Source organism: Vidua chalybeata, chromosome 1, assembly GCF_026979565.1.
Source record: "Vidua chalybeata isolate OUT-0048 chromosome 1, bVidCha1 merged haplotype, whole genome shotgun sequence".
Taxonomy (NCBI): Eukaryota; Metazoa; Chordata; class Aves; order Passeriformes; family Viduidae; genus Vidua; species Vidua chalybeata.
In genome coordinates, this window is record NC_071530.1 from 141,361,730 (window position 1) to 141,389,285 (window position 27,556).

Sequence of the window (27,556 nt, forward strand, 5' to 3'; positions counted from 1 at the left end):
TGGACACCAAAGTATCTTCATCTATCCTTTCTATAGTCTCTGGTTACAGACCCATGGCAACAGCAACAAGAAGATACTTAGATCCTATATTGCTTTGTTCTTGCTGAGTTTGAACATTAAAATGCCTGTGAAAAAAAGGCATTCAGGTATTCAGGATCTGCCCCAGCTATTTTTAGGTACTAGAAATGTTCCCAAAGAAGGATCAGGCCTTTAAAATGCCATAACATCCTATTACACCTGTGTGAGACACCAATCATTGTTCTTAAAAGCCACACATCTTTCCCATCTCTCATTTGTCCTGCCCCATCTTATAACTAGATGGCCAGGTGTTACTGCTGTGACATTGATCCAAGAGGGGAGAAACAGGTCCAGTGCTTCAGAAATACTGTTTTCAATGGGAATATGGTACCATCAGTCATCACACCTCAGAGGGCCTGAAAGACCCTTCATCATGCAGAGTGGTGGTGCACTTAAGAGGCAGAAGGCGCCAGACACTCATGAACCCATCTCCTTGTCCCAAATTCTTCACTCTCCTCTTCTTAGTTGTCAGGTTCTGTTATAATATTTTTCATCTACATCTTCTCTCATATGATTATAAGACCTTAGGGTAATTCAGGGAGGAAGGGAACTCCAGTGGTCTCTAATTCCAGCTCCTGCTCAAAGCAGGGTGAGCCATGAGATCAGACAAGGAAATATCCCAGGATGAAGACCATGCATCTGTCCAGAGGCCCATGTCTTCCCCTTAGGGAACAACATTTCCTGCCTGACATCTACCTCATGAAAGATCCTCCTCTTCCCCTGTGATGCTCCTGTACCATATGCCAGGATGTGGTGCTGGTGGGGACTACAAGTCTTTCTCTCCTTCATGGGATAATTTTGGAGGTGACTGCTGAGAAAGCAACTCACAGATAGGGAAATTACTCTGGCCTTCCCTGTTGACAGCAGGACTTTAATCAGGGCCTGACTTAAATCATTAATTCACAGCCCTCAGGTTGTTTAAAGAGCTGTGATAATGAACTGTGAAGAAATTACTATCCATTTTCTCTTGGCAGGACTGTAATGGCATGACATGACATTCATTGAATTTAGGAAAGAACAGGGATAATCTTCAGAATGAGAGAAAGACAGAAAATGTACCCAGAAGAAACAATGACAGAAGATTCCTCCACATATGCAAACACAAAGAGGTCAATTTATATCTAGTTTTTTCAACATGCCTTTATTACTTAAGGGCATTTGGCAAGACACCCATAACATAAACCTCACATCCAACATTACTTGGCAACATATTTCCCAGCTGGAAAGAAAATATATTGGATTTTTTTCTTTGTGCTAATGCCACATTTTTTGGATGTTTTTTTGGAAACTAATCAAGAGATGGCTGCTCAGCATGCCTCTTCATTCTTGATGGGCTTTTAGTGCAAAATTGCCAGCAGCAACTTTCTGAAGTCCCCAGAGGTGTCAGATCGGACAGCTTCAGCTAACGGCTTCTTGTACATTTGCTGGAACTTCTCCTTTATTGCTGGCAGGTCGCTCTGAGGAGACACCAAGAGCTTCTTTAGAAGAGTGGTGAATGCTTTGAGTAACATGCCCTGCTCCTGCCAGCACCCCTGGGGTCTGATTCAAGGCCCACCACACCGAGTGGGAGTAGGAGAGAACGCAGGAGGTCTAAAAATCTTGGAGGACTTTCAGCTTAACACTTGAATTTGAGGTAAGCCCGTGTCAGATGGTGGTGAGGGGATGCTAACTGTGAAGAGGGCCTGCGTGGAAAGGTATGCCAAGGCTGGGAGAATCTCTGCCCAGCAGTGCTGTGCCAGCACAGCCTTGGTACTGGACAAACTCACACAGGTCGCTGTGAACTCTGAGGTCATCCCCTGGTGGCAAACAGGGAAAGAGGCAAGTCCCAGGAGTATGGCTAAAAAAGAGTGTTGTTCCACCCATAGAAGTAATTTTCTGGTTGCTGGTGGGGGAGAAACAAACTCCTTGTCTTGAGCTGTCCTGTAAAACTGCACCTACAGCACAGGTCTGATCTTTATCACTGTGGGTTTTAAATGTTATAATGACTGGACTGTGTCTTAATAGAGAGAATACCCTGGAGCCTATTTTTTCTCACTGTGGATCATTGAGAAATATGCTTTCCTCATGCCTGTGAAAGGCTTCTCCTCTGTGTCGATTGAAACAGCCCCAGGGTTACAACCTACACATCTTACAAGGAATACTTAAAGATTGTGCTTAAATATCTCAAATGTCTTGTGAAGTTTTGTGCTTCTTAAAATGACAGTTAACTCCTTTCGCTTTTTATTTCTCTTCCCTCCTCCCCATCTGTTTTTCCCAGCTGGAATCAGAGAAAATTGGCAACATGTGTTTATAAGCAATTCTCAAATTGGAAACTGCTGCTTTATCATTAACTAACTAGGAATTACTTCTACATCCTACTGGGGCCAGACCTCCCCACGGGTTTGTTTTAACCAGGTACAGTTGACTCCACTTGAAATTGCCTACATGCTTCCTGGTTTAGTTCCTTTGAAAACAGAAATAGATGCAATATCAAAATTAGAGGTGCCTGGGTACAGAAGCAGAGTGTGACCACTGATGTCACTGGGCTGAAAAGGGTTTGCTGAGCACATGATCTATCAGGACTCACTCCATACCCTCTACATTTGTATTCTCCCAGAGCTGATGTGAGGCATTACAGGACACAGGGTACCCTACCTCAGCCCTGGTCACAAGGATGCGAATCAAGGTCTCTTCATCAGTCCCAGCTCCTTTCATCGACTTGTGCAAAAGTGTGGCGAAGTAACCTGGGCAGTCTTTGGCACAGCTGACTAAAGAAAACAGTAAGAGGCCTCGTTATACTTCTACATTTACAGTTTGTGAAACAACTTCAAGCAGAATTAAATAAGTAAAAAAGAAAAGGAAATTCTAGTGTTTATGCTTAGATATATGAGCTGGCAGGGCTTTTATTCTGAGACTGATCCCCTATCAGTATGCAAGGAAAAATCTTGGAGTCTGAATGGGGATGTCCATTTTTCCACATGAGATTACCAGCACTGAGTACTCAGCCATTCCAGAGTGAAAATGACATGAATGAGAATGAGCATTTATCCCCATGGGGTTCCTCTTGCCCATCTATTCTTGGGGTAGCTGCCCACTCTTCAGATCACAGGAGGAAGGTCTGTGAGAGCCTAAATGCAGGAGGGTAACAGCAATACCAGTGGGCTAACTGGAGACAGGGCACAGGTTTAAATACTGGTCAAAGCCAACCCTAGTACTAAATTGCTGTCAAGGGCCCTGTACATTTTTGTGGTGGCTGGCTAGCACACTTCTCATGGTGCCCAAGCATTTTCTGGAATTTATCACCAGCCATGGTCCCAGGGGCAGCTTGGAGGTGGCTACCCTGTGTTAGAGAGCAAAAAATCAGCTTTTCCTGTGAAAAGGAGCTATGTCTGGCAAGTTTTAGTTTTAAAACCAAGGAATCCTAATCACTACTGGAAACTGTCTCTTTTTTCCCTGGTAGATATGTTAGCTCAGTTTAGGGGTAACTCAATGGCTGTTGTCAGGCTGCACACACACCCCCAAGAACCAAGGTCAGGTGACAGCAAGAACTAGAAAAGAAAGGTCTTGAAACTATTGCTTTTTACCTAGAGTCAGATAAGCCTTCTCCAGATCTCCAGATGTTTCACTTTTAATGGATTCTTCTATGTCCTTCCCACACACCTATGAGAACAAAAAGGAGCCATAAGAGCTTCTGTCTGTACATGACTTCCCACTGTCCAAACCAGCATCAGATTCAGGATCCAATGTCAAAAGGTCAATCCAGATCCTTTAGAGCCTGTCCAAAGGAATAATTTGAGGGTAAATGAAGTTCTCTGGCATAAGTGCTCACAGATCCACTGACACAAAGAGAAGGTCCGTGCAGCCAGGTAAGGCACAAAGGTTAAGTGATGGATAATCTACATCATGCAGTCCCAAGTATCTGACAGCTTCTAGGACAAAGAAGTTGCAGTTTCTTCTTGAGTGACCCCTGGTCAGCAGAAACTGTTTGAGCTTTCTCTAGCCCCTCTATCAAAGACTCTGGATGACTCCCACATAAATAAGATAATTTTTGGAGCTTTACCAACTCTGTGAAGTTCTGTTACTTATTGTCTTTGGCTTCCCAGGCAAAGTTTACAAGCACCGTGGTTGTCCCAAAGTTTTTGTATTATTCTGTAGGGAATTGGAGAAGCAGACTGTCTCTTCAAAACAGAGTTTATCCTGACTTTTGTGAACTTCAGGAACCTCAAAGACTTTTACTTTTCTCTACTTTGCATATCAGGATGTCCCTGCACAATTCAAGACTCTGACTTTTAGGTCAGAGCTGGGAGACTGTGTGTACAAGGCAGCAAGGGCACCACGTGAGGCTTTTGGGCATAAGTTCTGCAAAGCACCAACCTGGTTTAGATCTTGTATCTCTCCAGCTGAAGAGAAGGGGATGTTTGCAAGATTTGGGCTCTAATCTTGGCCTACTTCTTCTTCGAGTGCAGCCAGGCAGGATGTGGTGGGTTGGTTTGGGCAACCTGATCTGCTTGGCTTTAGGAATCAAAAGCCAAGGTAGCTTGGCTATTGTTGGAGCATTGAACCGAACCCCCAGGGTTTGGGCCACTCCAAGGGCGAGAGTATCAGTTTGTGACTGGGTTTGTTCTCCTGCCAGCAGCAGCCCAAAACTTGGATTAAGCTGCAAACATTTTTGTAGCTATTGGTTCCTTATTATGCTGACACTGAAATATGGCTTTGACTTGAGCTCTTTTCATCTTCAGTGCCTAAGACTACAGTTTTCTGATGAATTCAGAGTCTTCCCAGGAAAGTTCAGGACTGTGAGCCAGAGGCTGGAGGGAGCCTCTTTCCTGAGATGTCACTGCTGAGCTTCCACCTTGCTACTAGGAGGACCTTGGAACTCCCATTGCTTTGACTTTCAGAGGTAATTTCCAAGCAAGATATCTCCATATCAGGTCAGGTTCAGGCCCAGGCATGAGTAAAATGTCCCTGCTTGGTGACACAGGGAGAAGTACTAAATAGCCATGATCCTGCTGCCTGCTTTGCCTTATGCCTGGAGACAAGAGAAAGCACAGCAAAGCACCTGCACAGGCCATCTGCCCAGTATGGGCAGAGAGGAAAAAGCTGGAGATAAACTTCTCCTCAGCCAGTATGAGTGTGTGACGTGGTGGGAACAGCAGGAGACACCTTGCCAGGCTCTGTTTAGGAGAAGGAGAAGAAAAGACCAGACAAGTAAATCCTTCCTTCAGGGCAGGAGTTTGTGAACCTTTGCTGTCCCTTTGCTGCAGGAGGGGGGGGGTTCACTGCCTTGCAGCTGTGGGAAGGAACAGACATTGTGACATTTATTTGGCCGAGTATTGTGTAAGTTATGAAGGGAAATGGGATCTTCACTGGCAGAAGATACAGCTTCTCCTGTAAATCCCCTATTTCTGTATGCTCACGATACAGTTGTATAAGTAAGTTTTCCAAGATTCTTAAAGCATTCAAGAAGTTATAAAATGGCAGATAAAGGACTGTCCACTCTACATAGAATCATTTAGGTTGGAAAAGTCTCTTCTGATCATTACATGTTGTTGTAGGGTCTGCACCTTTATGTCAGGGCCTATGCAACCCACATTGCAGAAAATAAACTCACCTTTTCATAGGCTTGAAATGTAGCTCTCAGCTGGCTGTAGCTTCTCTTTGCTAGGACCACATTGAAAGCCAGCTCCTCTGTTCCCCAACGGCCTTCTCCTGCCTTCAAAATCACATGTTATTTTTGGGAAGCTCTTGTTCATACACAGTAGAGACGTGAGGTCAGCCAGAGCCCTTGACCCATCCAGCTCCAGCCCATGTCCCCCTTGCTCCTCTCCTTGTGCTGCCATTGTCCCCGTGCTTGGGTTGTTTAGTCCCCCTGAGGTGGCCCTTGCTGTGAAGCATGGGGAAAAAGGGATTTTTGCACAACTGCACTTACTTTATACAGATCTGCGGCATCTTGCTCAGCAAGCCCTGCATTGACCTGTTGGGTCTCATCTCGGGTTGCCTGCAGAAAAGGAGATTACCGTAAAACACACCCAGCCGAGTGCTGGTTAGGGTTCAGCTCGTGGCCCTCACAGATATTTGGGCTGGGGTTTTGCTGCCATCTGCTGACACGAGCCCGGTGATGGGCACGGTGGGACCCCCTGGCTTCGCTGAACCCTTTGTGGAGGGTTTGTCCCCGGCTGTATGTGCTGTGTGCTGGGGCTCTAACGAGATTGCAACGCCGATGCCTCCGGAGCAGGAAGGTGCCCAGTACCTGAGTGAAGTACTGATACTTTTCACAGGGCTGGATGTGATATGCCCTGGTAACTGTGAAATGTTTTCATGACTAACCTATGTACTCTGAGCATTCACCAATGCTGCCATTCCTGGGAGAAATTATCAATGAAAAAAAAAAAATGCAATAAATGTATTTGCCACTCCTGAAAGTATACGAGAGGTTGGAAAGAGCTGTAGCAATGCTTCCCAGAATGAGAATCTAAACTGTGATGTATTTAGTGATGTGACTGTTATGTCATTAAAACTTCTTTTATTTATTCAGTCTTTTCATTTCCCAGGGCTGTCAGATCAGACTGAGCAACACATTGCATTTCTTGATGTGCTCCTATTTTTCTTAGTTATAATGTGTCTTTATGAAGGTGTTGATTTTTTGCTTTATTTCATGAAAGGAGTTACAAATAAAATGTGTTCTAATGGAAAATAAGCTTTTTTGATGAATGAAAACCAACGTAACAGCAATCTCTTTCTTAGTTGTTCTGTATCTGAATTCTAAAATCCTTAGCTGAGATGCAAATAAGATTTAGTGGTCTGGGGCAAAATTCAGAGTAATGGGGCCATGACCTCGAATGAGTATTCTAGCTTTTACCATGGTATAAATAACAGTAAAACAATCCTTTTATTTTCAAAGTATCAATATTTATAAAATGATCTGTGGTTTCATAAACAAAAATGGTACATATTAAAAAGCCATAGAGATGAAAGGCTCTTATACTGAAGAATGCCTTTTGTTTACTGTAATTACCTCATTGTTATATTACATATCATAACTGCATTATTATAAATGCCAGACAATACTTATTATGGTTACTCAGGGAAAAAAAGAAATATCTCTGTCAGGCATAAGAGGAAAGTCCCCAGCCTTACCTCTAGCACCATGACTAATATCTTCCTTAGGGAGCCACTGGTGTCACTTTTAACATCAGACTCTAGATCCCTATCAAACACTGGGAAGAAAAAAAATCTGTGAGAGTTCAGCCAGTGAGAGGATTTAAATTGACGGCATTTGAAAGAGAAGACTACTTACAACGTTTGTAGGCCTCCTTTATGTTTATAATTTCCTAGGAAAATGAAAAGTAAAGAAAGTAATAATCAAATAAATAAAATATGTTTTAATTAATAATTAAATGAATTAATTAATAAATAAATAAGCAAACGAAACACCAGCATGTCAGCACCATGCCTGTAGTGTGCGAGGTGCAGCAACCATGGGGGTGGGAGAAGCCATGAATTCCCAGTCCCCGTTGAGGACAGCGCTTTGAGGGGTGCCTGATTCATGCAGGTGTCCCTCTGGTTTTCCCTGCATTTAGGCAAGAACTAAGTTTTTTTTTTTTTTTCATTAGGATCATGTTCCTGTACCTCTGAACCATCAGGGCAGTGCCAAAGCTGCCCTTTAACATGTATCCAGGGATTCTTCTCACCAGTGTTGCCTCCGTGCCATCCAAGGCAGGTAGGAGTAGAATAAAGGAAGGAATGTGAATTTTATTGGTCTTAACTCCTGTTAGAGTTTCAGCTCTAGTATGGCAATTTTATTGCTGCAAACACTGGCAAGAAGCATTTCAGCCACAGAAGCTGGACTGATCCCTCTTCCTCCTTGCAGGGATCCTCTTGGTGAGCTGCCCTGCTGCCCAAGGGAGATCACACATGGTGCCCCAACCTTGTTGTTCCGTGTGCAGAGAATCTCAATCAGCAGCGGCTCATCTGTCCCAGCTCCCTTCATCGCCTTCCGAAGCTCTCGGGCCTCGTACTCGCAGGGCAAGTCCAGCAAAGCCAGCACAGCCTTTTCAAAATTCCCACTCAGGTCTCCTTTCAGGTCCTCTTCCATCTCCTGTGGGGACAGTCAGCAGGGTTAGTGCAAAAGCTGAGGTGAGATTAGAGGATTTCTTAATTTGTTTCAGGCAATCTAATGATTTAAAAGCTCCCTTTGTACGAAAAAGTGACAAAACAATTTTTAAAAGGCCTTAAAATACACAGATTTTATTTTTACAAAATAAGTTCCCTAAAAATTTTTGCTTCAGATTGACTGAAATGATTGTCCCATCTTCAAATACCAGCCAATAGCAGTCCAGTTATGACTCTTACTTGTGTAAACAAATGCAAACTAGTGTTTTGAAAAGCTTAACAGGAGTTTACTCTGAAACAAAATGCAGAAGCTTCCTCCTTCGAAAGAGCTACCACACAGGGGATCAAACGAAGAACCTTCTCTGTCAGTTTTGGTTAAAACTGACTTCCTGGAAAAAGCAGCAGATTTCTGCAAGGTGCTTTTGTGCCAAGCAAACAGCATTTTTACACAAACACACACACCTGCATCAACCTTAAATCAAAATTCAGTAAGACCCTAGAGGAGAGCTGGCTAGTGCATGCCAAGGATGCCAGCTGAGGATGCATTTGAACCCCTGTCTGCAGCTAACATTTCCTGCAGTATGGGAAGCACTTGACAAGGTCAGAGCACTGAATAAGAAGTCCAGCTCTAAGTCTATTATTCCCAAGTTCCTGCTTGCACAACCGCACGTGAACACACGACTGCTCAAGTCAGAGGCTGCCATCTGTGTTGCAACAGTTTCAACACACACACCACAAATGCTGCAAGTTCCTGGAGCAGCAGGAGGGAGATGGTACCACTTGTGCCTCCTTCCCAAGAGATTCAGGCTGTCCAGGAAAGTGAGAAGGGTTGCTGTGAGCTGATGTCACTGTGAGGTTTCATGGCATTTGATAATTTCTAATGCCTATATGTATTAACTCTCATTGTAGAACAAAATCAATAGTATTTATATAACCAAAATCTGTATCACGCTCGCTGTAAATTTTACATAGAGAAGGATTTCGTTCATCTTCAGTGCTGACTGTCTTATTGACACTGATTAATGACACTAAGAAAATACCAATTTAATAATAAGGTCTGTAGGATCCAGCTGTTTACTGAAATAATATTTTAGAAGCTTTATTTTTCTTACATAGAAAATCATTAAGGCAGTTTATGCCTCCTGCAGAAATCAAGTGCTCAATGAAACTTCATAGTTTTGCAACATATTCTACTTCATCACTGGAAGAAATCAATATTACTTCTATTAAACTCAATAAAAATATAGTGTGTGAGATCAAATAGTTTGTCTGAATTTGCATCTGGTTAAGTGGGACTCTGACTTAAAATTTCCCCTTTAATTTCTTTTTCTGAATGTGCTGAAGATGAACACAAGCCGGAATATTTTCTATTTCAGTTACGAATTATTTTCTAGCTCTCCCAGCTTTGATTAAAGTGCTCTGATCTGGTTAAGGCTGAGTTCAAGAAGATTCTGAGGCCTAAAATTAGAAATATAATCAGTATTTCAAGAGATAAAATAAATTGCTGAATCAGAAAGTAACTGGTGTCCTCCTTAAATGCAATATGCCCTTGATATTTTCAAACGCAGAGGCCTGTAGGCTGTATTTTCAAAGGCAGTGGTTTCAAACAGAGAGGCCACTTATTTCAAGATACCTTGCTATACAAATCCTTGTACTTCTGTTTTATTTGTTGTCTCTGCTCCGATGTCCGACTTGATAAGACTTCAATAATTTTTTTTTCATTGGTTCCTGAAAAAGAAGTTGTACATAGAGATTTTATAATCAGGAATCTAATGCAGAGGAAAGAAAATGTGACCTCTAAAGACACACAAAAAAAAAAAAAAAAAATTCTGTACATACATCCCCAACGGTTCTACCTTTAGGATTTGTAGCATCTAAGATTCTTTTGAGGATAATTTTAACTGTATTCAGCTACAATGTTCAGACCATAAAATAAATTTTCACTATCTCATGCTGTTCATATCAAAGAAATTGAGTCTTCTGTTTGAGAAGGACAGACACTGCTCCTACAATCAGGGTTATGCCAGTGCCCATAGGCTGACATACACGTTTTTGGTGACAATGCTTGTTTGAGTAGTCCCAAGTGATCAGCCACCAGATCCAGAGTGAGGGCAGCGGGGCAAGAGGCTGGAGCAGGCTAGGATGTCTTTGAATAAGCTCATTAACCTGAAGCCTGGATGTACAGCCTGAAAAAAATTTGTTTTAATTTTTGGAGTCAGGAAAAAGGATCTGGAACCAGCCTGGATGGTCTCAGTCTCTGCCAATGCTGTTTTGCTTGGCAAAAATCAGAGTGAAGTGGGAGCATGGGATGCCCCAAGACATGCAGCTGCTGTGCTGCCCATCACAGAGAGGAGCTGAACACGCAGCCCCTCACCAGGGGAAAAGCCCTCAGTCAGCTTTGAGCTCTAACTTATGCAATGGATTGAAAAAGCTTCCTAAAGGCAGTGACCTTGCTCTTGCACATCTGTTGCCCTCTGCCATATAAACAGATGTTTCCACACAAACAGATGTTTGCACGAAGCAGAGCTGCTGGAAGGCATTTGTTACAGCTAAAAAGAGACAGGACCATAGTGATGTAACCTGGATGTACGGAGGACACGATAGGGCAGGTGTTGCACTAGCACAGGTGTCCTGGTGCACTTCCATCTGAGGGCCAGCAGATGGACTCGGGCATTGTTCCTTCATGACGAGCGTTGAAATGGAGAACGTGAGCCAGGACAGACACACGACCCGGCTTGTGATGGGCACTGCCCAAATGCCCACAGGATGGCAGACCAAAGGCATCAAGACATTTGCCAGGTCTGCTGATGCCCACACATCCTGCCGGTGGTCACTGCCCCACACTCTCTTTGAGCTCTGCCATCTGATGCCTTTGTGTGGCCATCTCTGGGCTTTGTGCTGTGCCTCATCTCAGGCTTTTAGGAGCAGGAACAAACAAGGCTTTCTGACTAGCAACCAGCACAAAGGATAGATACAAATTATAGTGGTATTCAGCAACAGCTGTTTTCATCCCTCTGTTACCACCAGGTACATGGAGGGCAACTTTAGGGCATCTTGTCCAGTTCTTCCTGCTTAGATCCAAGGCAGAAGGCATGGTCCAATTTTAGAAGGAATTATACTCCTGTTTGATAACATTGGGTTAAACTCTCAATTAGGAGAGTGCTCTGGCAACTGTCTTGAGAGGGCTCAGTTGGTACGACAGGAACAGTTCCTAAAATTCAACATTTAACTAGCTGATTCTGAATGTCACTGCTATACCAGGAAGAAATGCTTAAATACATATTAACTGTGCAAATAACTGAGGTGAATTAATAACTTATTGATCTTGTGTGCTGCCTGGATGTTCTTCCTTTACTGAACATTGTCACCTCCATGGACCTTAGGATCCCATCAAACACTACGCATTCCTCACTCACATCAGTGCAGTCAGGCAGCTTACTTCAAACTACCTCAGAAGATGGTGAAGGACAGCTATTTTCAGTTAAAAATCACTGGTGAGGGTTGAAATCACTGTAAATTCCTTTCAGCTGATGGAGCTGCAGTAGGCTCTAATGAAATATGGAGGTGATGATGTTCCTTACTGGTCCCTAGAGGCCTGAGAAATTATATATAACCGTGACCTTAATCTAACCTGACTAGGTACACCCCGTGACTGTCAAATTAGTCTTGGCAGCTTGATGTCCCTGTCACAGGGAACAAATACCATGTTTACCCTAATGCTCTGGAGACATGCAATTATCAAGCTAGATCTTACCAGTCTTTGAGGAACAAGCTGGCTTCCCTTCCCATTTATCTTCATGGGCGTGAATCTTCTTTGAGTTAGTATTTGACGGAAAGCATAAAGAATACCTAAAACTGGTTGGAACAGTTGGTTTGCCTAAGTTCATGTATATGCTTTTTTTATAATATTGATCTGCCCTTTGCACAAAGTCCAAAAATCTACAAAGTCCTTCTTACCTGCTCCTTTGCAGGCACTGTGTATTTTCTTGGCATCTTGCTCTGCATCAAAGCCGTGATGGTGGCGCTTGTGGGTTGACTGGGAAGACAGAGACACAACAGACACATGGGAAACAATTTTGCTTTAGAATTACAGCAGTATGGGCCAGGTCCTTGCTCGATCTTTGTTCACACCATCTAAACCTTGAAGTTCAGGCCAGGCTTTGCTGAAATACTGTATCTATTCCTAGGGTTCCTGGAATGGATCCACAAATTGCTGTCACCACACAAAAACCACAGTGGTCTATACACCTTTGTCACCATATGTATGTATTTGTATATGTGTCACCCTACATAACATGTCACCATATGACATACATGACCTGTATAACTTTGTTCTGCTAGTTCTGGGTTATTCAAATAATTTAAGGATAATAACTTCATACTAGACATCTTCATGCCAGATATCATTAATTTGTACCACTTTAACAACAGGCCAATACAAACACCTTAGCAGAAGCAGGAACCAATCTCTGGAGTACATTTTTAAGTACTGTGAACACTCCCAATCATCTGGATAAAAACTGCTCCTGAAAACCTTTCTTGTATTGATTCATTCATGCAAACAAGATAATTGGAGATACATTATGTGATAAAGCTGGGGTTCTTTGTTGTGACTGAGGAGGTTTTTTTTTTTTTTATTTTGGCAAAATAATACATGTGGCTACCTCAAGCTAAATTTACAGGGACAGGATAATAACTCAAAGTCCACAGCCCCTGCAGCAGTTTACAGCCTGACATATCAATGTAAACAGAAAACCGCGTATGCTCCTTCTGATCTGCGTTAGCTGTTAATCTTTCAAGCTGTGAGTCAAGAGGGGCTGCAATGCTGGTACATCCTTCGTTCTGCTGTTTCTCAGAAAAGGGTAGAATTATCTGAGACCACAATGACAGTAACAATTTCAGCTTCTCTAACATGATTATGCAAATATTTTAAATGCCCAAGCTCTAAAATAGTAGTAGAAAATAGGTTCTGGGCTCCTAAGTCAAGAAGCACAAGCCAATATGCACACCACAGATGCAGGGACTAAGTGGGCACTGGCAGTGCTTTGGCATTTCCATTTAAATAGCAACATGTGGATCAGGCTGCCTGCTTTGCAGGGCTGCCAGGCACTGGCACCACCACTGTTAATTAAGAGTTATGATACTGCAGGGCATGGCAGTCTGCTTTTAAGCCCTCCTGAAAATGCCACCAGCCTGCTGAGGAGCAGAAGAGGTTAAATGGCTGATTAACCTCCTTGTCTCTGGGGGTAGCATAGGGCAGAGACTGTTCCTGAAAGATATTTGGCACAACATCATTCTGCTTGTGGAATAAAGATAATTTAGGCACATGGCTGTAGGCCATGCTCTGCCACATACCCATCAGGCAGAGAACAACATGTTTTATTTACAAGTACAGATACAGTCTGAAAGTCTGTTTATTGGTATGCTTCAAAAGTTTCAGGCTATCATCTACTAGTTCTGGTGAAAGAGCTACAACTCTGCCTAAAGGGGTCCTCTCTCAGGAGGGGACAGGGCAAAGGGTCAGCTCTCAGAGAGAAAACCTCAAATCCAGTCCCTACACTGCTTTGCCAGTGTGCCTTTGTGATTGACTGAAGCCATTTAGGTACCTGGCTTTTCCAATGCAGTTACCAGCTAGGATAGAACCTACTGCTAATGGTAGCTGAAACACAAAGTTATTTTTACAACTATAGCAATTAATAAGGTACAATAACAATGTAATAATTTCTCTTGTCTCTACCGCACAAGGTAACACTTTGCCCCATCATTATGATAAATGTTGCTTTTAAAGATGTATCCTACTGTATGCTTACACAAATTCTCCTATAACTTTCAAACAAGATGGAAATAGTTGCATATACATAACTAATATTTTCTAGTGAGATTTTATTTAACAGTCTTCAAATTTCCCAAGAGTTTTGGTCAAAATGGAAAGGGAAAACCACAAAGTTAGAAAGCAGATGCACTGCTAACTATTCAAAATGAATTCCATTCACAGTTTTCTATTATGGCAGAGTGTAGGTGCTTCTCCTTCGATAGCATCATGTACAAAGGAAATGGACTGACAGGCTGAGAGAGCTGGGCTTGTTCAGCATGGAGAAGAGAAGGCTCCAGGGAAATACCATTACTTTGGCTCTGTACTGGTAGTATGCTTGTGGTAGATCTTGCTGTTTGTGTTAGGCAGCCAGTACTGAAGTTGTTCTAGAGTTGTTTGCAAAGCAAAGTCCAAAAGGACCAAAGAAGCAGCTGAAAAAAACAGGAAAAAAGGAAAAATTCTGTAGCACAAAACACAGAGAAAAATGCTAACATATCAAATGTAGGTATTTTACTACTTTGTAGTTATCCAAGTGCTATTCTAATTTATAGACTCTCAGATTTCCTGCAACAGTAAGAGTTGAGAACTATTGCTTCACATTCACTGCTTCCTGACCTGGGACAGAAGGTGCAGTGGTGAGAAGAAAAAGGCTTTGTCTGGGGTTGTCTCCCGCTTTTCAGACCTTCAGCCTGGACAGAAACACCTGCACAAACACACAAAGGCAGGAGCTAGTTTGTCCTTTGCCTTGCCTTGCCCACCAGAAGTGCTGGGCTGTGGGAATTGCCCTTATCATGTTGGTGCTGCTGCCTCTGCAGCTCCCACTGCCCCAACCCTACTGCAGATGCACCTGGTCATGGTCAGGTCATGGCAGGACTTTGAGAGAGTGGTTTGCTCTCTCATGCCCTGATGGGCATGAGTTATCCTCAGGTTTAGTGAGCCCCTCATTCCTAGGAACAACTTGTACTGTAGGTGTTGTGTTTGTGTGGAGCACAGGTGCAACAGGCAGGAAAATGGTACCACCAGAAACTGAAATAACATTGTAGGTTTATGATTATTCATAAAGACAGAAACATTTATTTTCAAGGCAAAAATCATGGAGGAAGGAAGGTCTGCTTCAATGTTCTGGACATGTTTGTTTTAAAGCACCAGAGGAATTTATTGAGTCAGCTCTGCTAAAGACTCTGTCTACCAAAAAGTCACTGCAAAACATTAAATGATGCACCTGGGGGACACCATTCTGTTAGTACTGTGTGTAATATCAACATCATCTTTATAGAGAAAAATCTGACACTGTGGAAATCTGACACTGTGGTAAGTGACTGTCAAAAGCCAGCTCCTGGGCCATCTGAGAAGCACTGGCTAAAATTCACTACTTGCTGAGTCCCATCCTTGACCTTCCCACTGACACAGCTTCCCAATGCAGGACAGGGAGAGCTGTTTCAGAGCTGTACTCCTTACCCTGTAGATTTTGACAGGTGGATTTTCCTGTAAGGGATACATGGCAAAATCAATCAGTATTTATTACCATTTGTAACTGTAGTGATTTTTCTTCTAAAAATATGGGCAGAACCACTTTAATACAGTTGTTTGTTAGAGTTAGAATTTAGATTAGACTAGATTAGATTAGATTAGTTACTGATTTTGAAATATTCTAGCAAATTTGGTGAGAGCATGATGTGGAGTCTGAAATGTCAGATGAACACACTGCAAACAACTTTGAAGCTGGACACAGAGTTTAAGGGAACTTGCTTTCACAAATTGGTCCAGCTCCATCCACTCATTTATTTAATTTTCTTCTTATTTCTCTCCTATAGTTCAATATTAATTAATGTGACCAGAGCTCTGATGGTAAAAACCATTCTTCTCACTTCCAGCACAGTTGTATTTATGGCCTGTGTCAACTTGTTTTCTCTTATCCTGAATAGTTTTTTGTCTGACTCAAGCATGTTTAAGATACTAATCTGTTTCCCTTGCAGCTTTGGCTAAAATTGCCACAGATTTATTTATATTAAACTGGACACTTTATAAAAGATCTAAAACTAACTTGCTTTGTTCTAACTTGTTTTAAAGTACACCAAGTAGTTTTTGCTACTATAATTTACATCTGACTTTAGGGAGCTGTAAGATGCATTTATAGTTGAAGATGATCTGCAATTCTTAGAGAAGCTTTGTAGATTTTTCTTTGATGTTTCAGCATGTGGAGCCCTTATGGAGCACAAATAAACAATTTAGCAAAGGTCAGCAAACTCAAAAGGACGGGGGGGGGGGGTGAGGAAACAAGAGCTCTGGTGGATTCAAGGCATCAGCAGAGGCATTGGTAGGTTGCTGCAATACATTGCAGACACTCCTAAAAATCTAGTGCTTTTCTCAGGATAAAGACGATTAAGCTTGCAGTAGATACAAAGTGCTCATCTGTCAGTAGGCAAGAACAGAAGAAATGCTGCCATGAACATGTCAGGTAGTTTCCTGTATTGCAAAAGAGAGCCCTCTCTGAAAACAGCTGATAATACAGCTTGAGCAATCACAGCTATTTTTCCATTTCCATGATCTCATGCAGATGCCACAAGCCTGCTCAGGAACAGGTTTAAGGAGGAATAGTCAGAACAATGAAAAGAGCAGCTGCTCATGGTGCTCATCACCTGCTGCAGCTCTAACAGAGATTGATGCTGATGATGTACATGGATAAATGGATAAATGCAGGCACAGACCCTTAAAGAAGATCACTGGGAAGAGCCAGGAGGAGTGTGGCTGCTGACCAGAGCAAAGGAGATGCAGCTCTAGCAGCTGTAGGCAAAGCTCTAAACGAGCTGGATTGATCCAGGTATGCCGAGTGCCTACCCCAGTCTTCATTTTTGCCAGGTACAATTTATGTGCTTTATTTAGTGGATGTCTAACTTCAAGCTTCTCTTTGGCTGCCGTTTAACAGAAATAAAAATTAAATTAAAAGTGGCAGCAGACAGAAAGGGCAGACTGACCCAGCCATGCTCTTTACAGCATTAACTCATACACGTGAGTGGGATCAGGAATAAAATTTAGGGCAGTATTTAGTTGTTTAAACATAGGTGTCTGGTGATGTCCCAGGGTAAGCTGCCTGCTGCCTGTCAGACATCAGTGGTCTCCTGGGGGCCTGCACCCATCAACCCGATCTGAATGTCTCACATACCTGAGAGCATCACCAGTGGATACTAGAGGTGGGCTACACAAACATGCCAGAGTTTTCCCACCCATTTTCTTCTTCTTCACATATATTTAATTATGTTCAAAAAATGCATTGGAGAAAAATGAAGTTTTAAAAAGAATGGCATACACTAGTTCTATGTGCATCAACCTGAGCTTTCCTTTCTATCAGGCAGGTGAGCACCAGCAACCTCTCTGCCTGATTTCCCAGAGATTTACAGCTCCTGTCTGCCTGAATTTGATTCTTCTACTGCCCATTGCAGCTGAAACACTTACTATGATGGGCACAAGCACAATGGCCCAACACTGTGCGGATTCTCTGGTGTCTTAGAAGGGTTGAGTTCATGCCTCAGTCTTTTGTTCAGGGGATTTCTAATACAGTCTCTCTGTTCTTAAGATTTACAGGAAACATAACAGGCATTACTAATTTTGAGATTAGCACCTTGCTAGTAAATTAAACTAAGGTTGTCTGGTGGGTTCAAATGTTTTTAGCTAGGACAACAGATATATCCATATTGCAGCATCTTGGATCCTCTTTCATCCTGTTTCTCTGGGAAGCCAAGTCCCAAACAATCCATAATGTCCTAAAGGTGAGGACAGGAATACCAGAAAAACAAACAAACAACTCAAAACAATTGAAAACCCATCCTAGATAGGAAGCTATAGAAACTGTTGAGGTTTCTCAGTTCTCACCATGCACAGCCACTGAAGCACCAGTTCAAAGATTTTTGGGGAGCCTAGTCTCCAGCTAATGAACCATTTCTCCAGCTCAGCACTGTGAGAGCTGTCAGGACTGGTTTGGGCAGAGCTTCTTATTCTTCACAAATATTTAATTATTGCTGTAGGCAATGGTTAAGTGCATTGACATCTCAAGGTGCCTTCCAGTTCTGTGATTCCTGTCTTTATCTTTTGTGTGGAGAAGGAAGTTTATTTTCTCCATGTACCAGGAAATATTCCAAACCATCTAGTCACCTTGTTAGTGTAACAAACAACAGGACCAGGGTGTGCATCTCATTGGTTAAACTGTATCTAATACACTTGGATCACAGAAGACAGCTTTTGGCAAATCAGCATCTACATGATTAATTTTTTATAAACACACATATACTCAAGATTAATTATTTATCTTGGCAGAAGTCTTTAATGAGCTATAATGCAACTGGAATCCAGGGTTAACTAGACTAACAGTAATGACTAGGGGAAAAAAAAAAGGACATGTTCTTAGATCTTGTGGTTAAAACCTTCTAGTGCATCACATGTTGTCAGGATAACATCCTGTTATCAGAAGAAACTCTGAACTCCCACCCAAAGTAGTCTTTAAGACAGCCCAAACCTCGTCACTCATCTCAAGCATTCCCATCTGTGAAGAATAATAAAACATGAGAACAAACAAAGCAGTAGGCTGCTGCATTTTGATCCTGCTCTACTTCCAAAGGCAGACTGAAAACATGATTTGTATTTCATCCATAATCTGATTTACTAAAACAAACATTCCCAGTCACAAAAGGTTGACCTGCTGAGAAAGCTCAAGACCATCAATCAGCAAGGGCAGAAAAGCAGATAAAGCCCATTTCACTGCAGTGTGTGGGTACTCCCATGAGAAAAAGTCCCAAATATTACAGCTCTTTAATATAATGGCTAAGCAAAACAAACAAAGAGCAATTACTGGTAGGCAAGGTAAGGTCTCATCTAACTGGGAAAGGCCACTCAGGGCAAGGGTATCTCATCATTAGCAGACGATGTGTTCACTATCTCCTATCATCCCTCCACCAAAGTAAGGGATTCTTCTGCAAGCTCTTCTTCAGTAAAGTTAAAGTTACGGAGCTCAATCATTCAGGTAGAAATGTCTCTGAAATGTAAAGGCTTTTGCACACAGGTCAGAGTAGAAGGGCACTAACATCTAAAAACAAACAGAAGCAAACAGCTATGGCATGTTGGCAGCAGAGCAAGCATCGGGGATCGTGCTGTGGTAATAAAAAGGTGGGGTTGATAAACACATTTTTGACAAATGAATTGGCAAAGTTTAACCTAAAGACATGTCCTTTTGTCTGCAAGGTTACTTCTTCACCTGTTTTGTAAAACATACCTCTCATTTTTGTTTGTTTGAGCATTTTTCTCTGTCAACCACAACATGCAGCTGAAAAACTGCCTCCTTGCCTGCTCAGAGAATGGTATCAGTGTCTCCAAATGCCATCTGCCATCTGCCAGCCAGGCTGTCATTCTCCCAAATCCTTGTGGCTGTTCTGTGTCTAACAGCTGCATGACAGCAACACACACTGTCAGCTTGCTTGTTCCTGATGGTTTGGTACTATCAGGATCAAAACAATTTCTATATGAATTCTATACTGGATAATACAATATGTGTAAGTTTTATGGAGTAGTCAACAGCCTTTGCAATGACTCTGTTACTCTTTCCAAACTGGGAGGTGCAAACCTTATTTTCTACATCTGGTACTAAACCTGCAGTGACAACATGATCCTAATAGAATCAGTCACATTTACTTTTTCCTATTACAAACAAGTGGCAATAGTGAAGAGAATTGCTCTGACAGTTATTTAAACTGCAGAATTAAAACCATCTTTCTCCTACAACATCCCTCCAGTTTCTAGTAGCTGTTAATATATCATCTATGATTGTTTTTTTATCCAATTTATTCATGTTCATCACCATGACAGAGAAACCCACAATTAAGAGAAAAATGTAAGTTTGGGGTGGTTCTCTCATGGCTGAATTTTATACTTTCCAGTTTTAATGTTTTCAAAACTTTTTGTGGCTGATGGAACACAACACAGAGTACTTTTAAAATCTGTTAGCTACCAGGGCTATCTGGTTAGCATATCAGGGAATGTCAAATCTGCAAAACTGCAGCTTTTATTTCTAGAGGGCTCAGTCCAGATGCTTAAATAGAGACACCTCTGAGATGTGTGAGAGCACCCAGCACCTTCGTGGAGCTGGCAGAGGGGACATGGGGCTCACAAGGAAAAGGACCTGACTCACCTGGTGGGGCTGCTGAAACCAAGGCAAGAAAGGATGCAGAAAATCTTCAAAGACACCATGCCTGTGGTTAGACATGAGTCATGCCTCACATCACTTCCTTTGATTACTTATCTTGCAAATGGAAGCCATACAAAATGCAAACAAATGGCTTTATTCAGGACAGATAAATCTAGTATTTCAAGTTGGCAATAATTCTTTGTTATGATGTGAGCCTTTTATTTTACTGACCATACCTGGTTGGAAGACACTTGGATAACAGCATATTTTGCCTCTTTTTTCAGCTGAGATACCAGATTTTTAACTCAAGTGTTCTTATGTCTTATTAAAAATCTGACACTCATTACCTCCACTCAGACTTATGATGAGCTAACCTTGATGGAACTGAAGTAAATTCTTGTGTATGCCAGCATGACAGCTAACATGACTTAAGAACACCTACACAGGGCTCAAATCCATGGGCACAATCCTTGGGAACATCATGCTCACCCTTGCATGTATTTTAAAGCTCAGTTATTTAAAGGGAGAAGAACTTGAAGGATGTTGCACTCCATCAGGGAAGCCCCAAGATGACATGCTTCACCCCTTGGTCCCTTCATTGCTTCTAAAATACATCTCTGCAGACACTCTATCTAAACACCATCTATACATTCATAGACACACAGAAGTGCTGTTAATATACAAACATGCATATTTAGTGTCTAACAAATGAACTGTGCCTACAGAACTTTGAGGTTTGTATGTCTAACACCTTTCTACCTCACAGGAAGGAGGTGGAGGAAGTTTCAGGATACTCCCAGATCAGCTTAGTCACCTAAAGCAGCAGTAATCCATCCACTGCTTCAGACACTAGTCATAGTTCACAATATAGGCAGAGTCATTTTCTGGATAGCAACTGTTGAAAATTTTATATAATTTGAAAGTAGCTAAGTTCTTGCTTGACATAAGTAGTTAGAATTGTGGGGCTACAAATTAAACTTTATCTGAACAATATGGCTGTGCTGTGTAAATCAAAGATGGATTACAGAGAAATCCAGAGCTAATAATCTGATAATTAAGAACAGCAAAGATAGATTGTAGTGAAATGTGAACAACCAGAAGATGACTAATAGTTAGCATAGACAAAGCTAGCAGTTTAAATATTACTTAAAAATTAGTGGCTAGAGTGGACAGCCCATTGATTGTGGTATATGAACAGTAACACCATATTCCAACGTGGAATACAGAACTGACCAAAATCCCCACCAAAACTGTGAAGATGACCACAAAGCAACTACCTGGTAACAAAACAGTGAACCAATATAGAGGGAGAAGACCCTAATATTACCATTGGTCTGAAGTGTTGCATGTGGAATGGGGAGTTTAGATTGTGAAGGTTTACTTGCCAAGGGGTTTCTTTGTTCGGGGTCCCTCTTTTGAGGCACCTAAGCTTGAGCTACCAGATATCGTAACTGACTTGTGCCAATAACCCACCTAATGGGGATGAGAGTCTAGTGAAAAAAACTTCTTTGATAGTAACAACAGAACTTGGTAGAGTATATAAAAACTAGAGAGTTAAAATTAAACTTTAAAACTCTAATCTCTAAAATTAGAGTCCAGGTACTTTGGATTTTTAAATGTTTTTGTAAAACATAACTGCTTGGCTTATTTACATCATGTCAAGCATTAATGTAGCAACTCTGATATTTCAGATGGGTTCTATTTTTTTTTTTTTTGCCACAAATGCATCATAATTTTTTCATGGGTAGATGCTTGTTAACACCTACTACAGCAGCACTCACAGGACTACAGCCTCAGATCTAAAAGGAACAGCAAATATAGTGGATAATAAGAGAGCACGGAAATGAAAAGAATCTGCCACAGATCTTCCCCAGTAGGGGGTAGCTAAACAAGAAGTTATTTCTGTCTTCTGCTGACTGTGGGCTTATGGCCAGGGACTGAACAAGAATCGCCTGTCCCTGAACACTGGTCTGCCAGGGGAAGCAACAAAGAGCAATTGTGCAGCTTCATGATGAGATAATAAAATCATGCTGTGGTAATACTTGTACTAGGGAAACATTTCTACAAGGACAGTAATGTTTATAGGCAACAGAGAAGTCCTTGTGAGTTTTGTGAGCTTGTGCCCAAGAGGGCTCCTTGGGCAGATATGTTCTCCAGGTAATACTTACTTTTTGACCTTTAAATTGTCAAACCATATGGCCCACAACAACCTGCCTTCCCCTTATACTATAGAGTCCTCCCTGGAAGAAGGTTTAGTCTGCTTTGCAATAACAAGACGAAACTCAAGGGTGTAGCAGAGAATCTCAACAAATTTGAATTAAAATCAAATAACTCACCCAACCCCCAAGATTAATTAAACTCACAAACACCACGGAATCATGCATAAACACACTTCATGGATTTTTGAGAGACAGAAGATTTAAAAAAAATTACACAATTTCACATAAGTAAAAATCAATCAAACTTGTCAAATCATAGAGTGAAAACCATTGTTGCTATTACCAAATTGTCCCCAAAGCATCTTCCTTATAGCAGAGCAGCTATCTAGATTTCCAGGTGGATTGACTCTGTTTGTGTTAATATTAAGGACATCAGATGCACAGATAAGCTTGATACAAGACTGCAAACACAGAAAATAATTAAGAGACTTTAAATTGTGAAGGATGCACAGCCAAAAACATTGTTTGATTGGAGGAAAAAAGTTCTGGACCAAGTTCAGAGAGCAAAAAGCAGATGAAAATATGCAGATTTGGAGTTGTAATGTTGCATCAGGTGCAGCTCTTAAATGGGAGCTCAGTTTCTGAGAGAAAGGTACACTTTAGGGTTAGTTGGAAAATTTTTCTGAAAGCATTTTTTTCAGTAATATTTGATACTTTTGTTCAAACTAACATGTTCAGGAAGATATGAATTTTGATGAAAGCACCATTTTAAAATGAGACATTCTGATAGAGCTGAAAAGTTCCATTTTAACATCCACATAATGGAAGCTTTTCACTGAGGAATGGTTAGCTTTCAATGAGAACTCCATTTAGAAATGATAGTTAAAAAAAGAAAGTTTTAAAACCTAATTTAGCCAAATAAAATACCTCATTTTACACAGATGATTAATTTTATATTTCTCCTAGCAGAAGCTATTAAATAAAAATTTAACTTCTGAAATTTCAAAGTGGATAAAATTCTGTTGTATTATTCAACAGAATGAAACAACTCATTTTTACTTGGCTTTCTAGCACCAGTATTGACCACAAAAGAGAAGCTGCCTCTGTGCATTGCAGAACCTCCCAAAGCCACCATAAACCTCAGCAACAGGTGCTGCAGCAGCACGGTGCCCCTTTCATCCTCCACAAAAGAAGTTCTTACTGGCTCATCTGCTGACAAAGTGGTAGCCCCTACGGCTGGTTTCCGTATATCCTCCGCGAGTTTGTAAGACTGGCTCTGGAGGTTTAAAAAACACAAGGTGTGAGACACTCATGAGCCTGTGGTTACAAAACATGAGATTAGGAGAAATAGCAAACTGCAGCTGAAAAGCCCTGGCAGGAACCTCTGTTTTATTTTCTGCTCTTCCAGAAGCAGTTCTCTGACACAGATGCAGCCATTTCTCCAAGATTACCTGTAACTTTCTAGGAAAAACAGAGAGATGCAATTCCCAGTTGAGTCTGGGGTGAATGATGGGATCACCCCTGTCCCCACTGTAGCCTGCAGCACAACTGTGGTGTAGTGAACCCACATCCAAACTACCTAGTCCAGCATGGAGCTCATACACCTGCTAAAGCTGCCTGAGCTGCAGTGCTGTGATCACTCCTGCCACGGATACACCCCCTCTGGACAGTTTAACTGTGAATGGAGTATGTTTGCCCTGCACTGCATTCCATGTGCCGTCCACTGAAAGGCTCTCCAGGGCCAGGACCCTCAGGAGATGCCTGTTGACAACCCCACGACGTGTGTGTGTCCTGTGCAGCAGGAGCCTTCTTGGCCTTGTCTCCTGCACACACGTGGAATTGCTGGACACAGGCAGTGTTGCTGATCTGCTCACTCCTCTCCCCTTAGGCAAACAGCCAGTCTGCAAAAACATGGTGATGAGATGGGATCATCGTCCCATTCACAGGGAGACAAAAAGCTCCTTGGATTTGTAGCTGGAGTTTTATGCAAATGGTATGGGGTGTCTTGCTCACTCTGCCCAAGAAAATGTCCTGGGGAGCTGGTCCAAAAGCATGTCTCCAGGCCTTGCTGAATTTGGATTTATAAAATAGTTACATGATAATATAAACCTTACAGAAACTCACTTTAGCCTGTATCAGCAAGCAGGCTGTCTTCTATTGATACATACCGCAAAACTGCATGTATTCTGCAAAAATGCATGGCTGAATACATATTGCTTTTATCCACTAGTTTCAAAATTAGAGCTAAGACCCCCATCTTCCTCAGCACAAGCTACTTAACTTGCAGAGGAACTAATTATTCAGAGCTGTCACACAAAAGTTTTTGACAATCAGGTAATTTTGATGTTAAATGTCTTCATGCAGACAAATGTTACCAAAAATTGTCTCAGTCAAACCTCAAACAGTAATTTGATGCAGTAAATCCAGACACCTGGATTTTAATCAGGGCCTTCTGTAAATACTACACTTTGAGATTACTCCTGTACCTGTTGTTCTGTGATAAAACTGCCAAATTTTGAAAGTATTGGCTTTTGTGACAAGAAATTTTTCATATTTCGTTAGGGAATTATTTTAGTGTTCAGAATATTCCAACACAAATTTGCTAAACTAACTAAAATTAGTTTTTCCATGACATCCTGTGCATAGTTTCTTTTTCTCAAAATGAAAGTGCTGCCCTGTTTAAACCACATGGAGCTTTAATGCACTCAGGACTTGTGTGTTGCAGTTATAATTTAATTATTCATGTACTGTAATGAAGCAATGTTACCAGCTGCATACAAGTTTCCCCCACAAAGCAGATTTTGAGTTTAAATTTTCACTTGCAGCTGTATTAATGCCATAAAAAGTGAAAATTGATAAAAATAAAACCAGGAAATCATTGCATTCTTGACAATCCAAATTAAGTAACTACTTACATGTGAACTGCCCATTTTTGCTTAGCCTGAATGTGGAGCGTGCAACTCTTCTGCTCTTCAATAAAACAAGCATGCAGTTGGAATAGCTAAATACTACCTAAACCTGAGTTAATCAATAACTTCTGACATTATTTAAATTCTAGTCATTGCAAGGTGGGGTGTATTCATTATTACATGGTGGCTTTATTATCCCTACTATCTAATATCACATCCTGTTGTGTCATGGAGCTGACTGGTTTCTCTAAGGAAAATCATGATTTCACAATGTAAGCCTCACTATGATATATATTGATTTATCTAATTGTATGATTTAAATGATTTAAAACTGAAGTGGTAACAGGTAAAAACTAAGTGGTAACAGGTAAAAACTAAGTGAAGCTGAGATTTTTGTAGAGGATTTGTGGTAGCAGTGCACCCTCATGGATGTGCTTTGTCTGTCTGCAAGAAGATGCAGAAGTTTCCCTGGAGAAGGTACCTGGATTTCTGTGTGACAGAGAAACATAGCTTGTGGATTACATCAGAGTCAACAGAAGGGATACCTTCACTGGCCTAGACCACAGCGTTGGTATGAGCTGTGAAATGGCTTTTACAGTGGTACTGGTGCCTGGCACTCCTGTTCAACTCTGCAGATCGCTGGGGAAGCTGTGTGAGACTGAGAATTTTCAGAAAGAAAGACAAGCACAAGAATTCTGAACAGTACTTAAGAGATTTATTCAGACAAGTCAAAATGGGCACAGGGTTGACCAGAGACTGATCACACATTATCAGGGACCAAGAGACTCTCAAATGTTTACCAAGACATTCAGTAAAAGGGAAGAACTGCCGGGAGAACTGATGCTTTCATATGTTCCCTCTAAAGATGTATTTAAGGGCTTGAAAATTGCAGTGGAAGTCCTAAATAAAAAATCCAGCCAAAAATATCAACAAATTTGGCTAAAACCAGACATTTACAATTAAATTGTCTCCAGGGTCCTTGAAGAAAGTCACTGGATATACCATTTCCAAGGAAATATTCCCTGGTAACTATTTAATCTTAAGATCTGATCAACAGTTGCCAATTTAAGTGGCTCAGGGGTACTGCACAAATCACTCATGAAAAAGGGACAAAACTCATCTTGGCTTGCAGAGCAAATGTTCTTCACATGTTGGTGAAGGTTCACACGTTGACCATGAGCTGGTCAGGCCAGCCAGGACCAGAATGAGTGTGCATAGGAGATCTCAGTGCAGCTGCTCAGTTCAGAGAGAGCTGCACTGATGCAGCTCAGCTCCCTCTTTCAGAGCACTGCATTCTACTGGCAGGTCCCCACCAGCCCATCAAGTTTGCTGAGCACAATGGAAACCAATTTTTGCCTCAGGAAATATAGGAAGTGACTAGAGCATGCCAAAACACTACTTCTGTTTTCAAACAAGAAGGAACTGGTTGAAAATCAAGGGAGTGAAGGTAGTTTGCTTGAAAGTGTAATGGAGTTATCTTGTTGCAAGAAAAAAGAACAAAGGACTTGCAATAAGGAAAAAAGCAGACTTTAGAAAAGTCAGTGAACAAAAAAGTAATGTCTTTTGAGACGGTAATCTCGAGAATGAAGGCTGCTGAGAATAAGTGGAAGCAAATGTATTAAAACTCAAGAAGCAAATTTTTCTATAGGAAGAAAAGATAAGAGGTATAGTATGAAAAATGTTTATAAATAAGATTATTCCTGCCAGAAATTAATGCCTTTAAGTAAGCAGTCATGTGCACCAACCTGACTAGGATAAAAAAAACCAAAAAGAGAATAGTCATTATATATAGTCAGTTACACAGGTCTATTGAAATCAAACTAGGGTTGATTTCGTATGAGCACTAATTCAGGTCAAGGAAAGTCATAAACAACTGGAGAAGGCTACACATAGTGCCCATGTTCCAGGATAAATCTGCTCATTGTTGCAGCTACCAGAAGGGCCATCTGGAGAAACTGTAAACTGCACAACGTCTTACACATAACATAACATATAACATAACATAACATAACATAACATAACATAACATAACATAACATAACATAACATAACATAACATAACATACATAACAATCTATCTATCTATCTATCTAATCTCTCTATCTCCATCCTGAGGAGCAGAGCTGGGAGGGAGTACATGTGGTTGCAATGATAGCCTAGGGTTTGAAAAAAACGATCAGCAGTGTGATCCTCAATGCTCACTTTATTTTACATACATGATTTAAACCAATGTGACTATAACTTTGAAGACCTCAACTAAGTTGCAGGAGTTCAGACTTTTATTTATGACCTTCATTTAGAAAGCGAATTTGAATCAATGGTCAATAAATTCTCA

General features: G+C 41.4%; 1 protein-coding gene across 1 annotated transcript; it reads right to left on the reverse strand.

The window, feature by feature from the left end:
• Positions 1-1,254: 1,254 nt before the first annotated feature.
• ANXA13 (annexin A13) lies at positions 1,255-25,281 on the reverse strand. Its single transcript, XM_053964738.1, has 11 exons — positions 25,228-25,281; positions 12,127-12,205; positions 9,803-9,897; positions 7,985-8,155; positions 7,355-7,388; positions 7,195-7,274; positions 5,987-6,055; positions 5,669-5,770; positions 3,642-3,717; positions 2,713-2,825; positions 1,255-1,535 (listed from the first exon to the last, which is right to left on the reverse strand). Exons 1-11 carry the CDS (start codon positions 25,240-25,242, stop codon positions 1,416-1,418), a joined length of 954 nt encoding a protein of 317 aa, XP_053820713.1. The 5' UTR covers positions 25,243-25,281; the 3' UTR covers positions 1,255-1,415.
• Between the last annotated feature and the right edge of the window lie 2,275 nt (positions 25,282-27,556).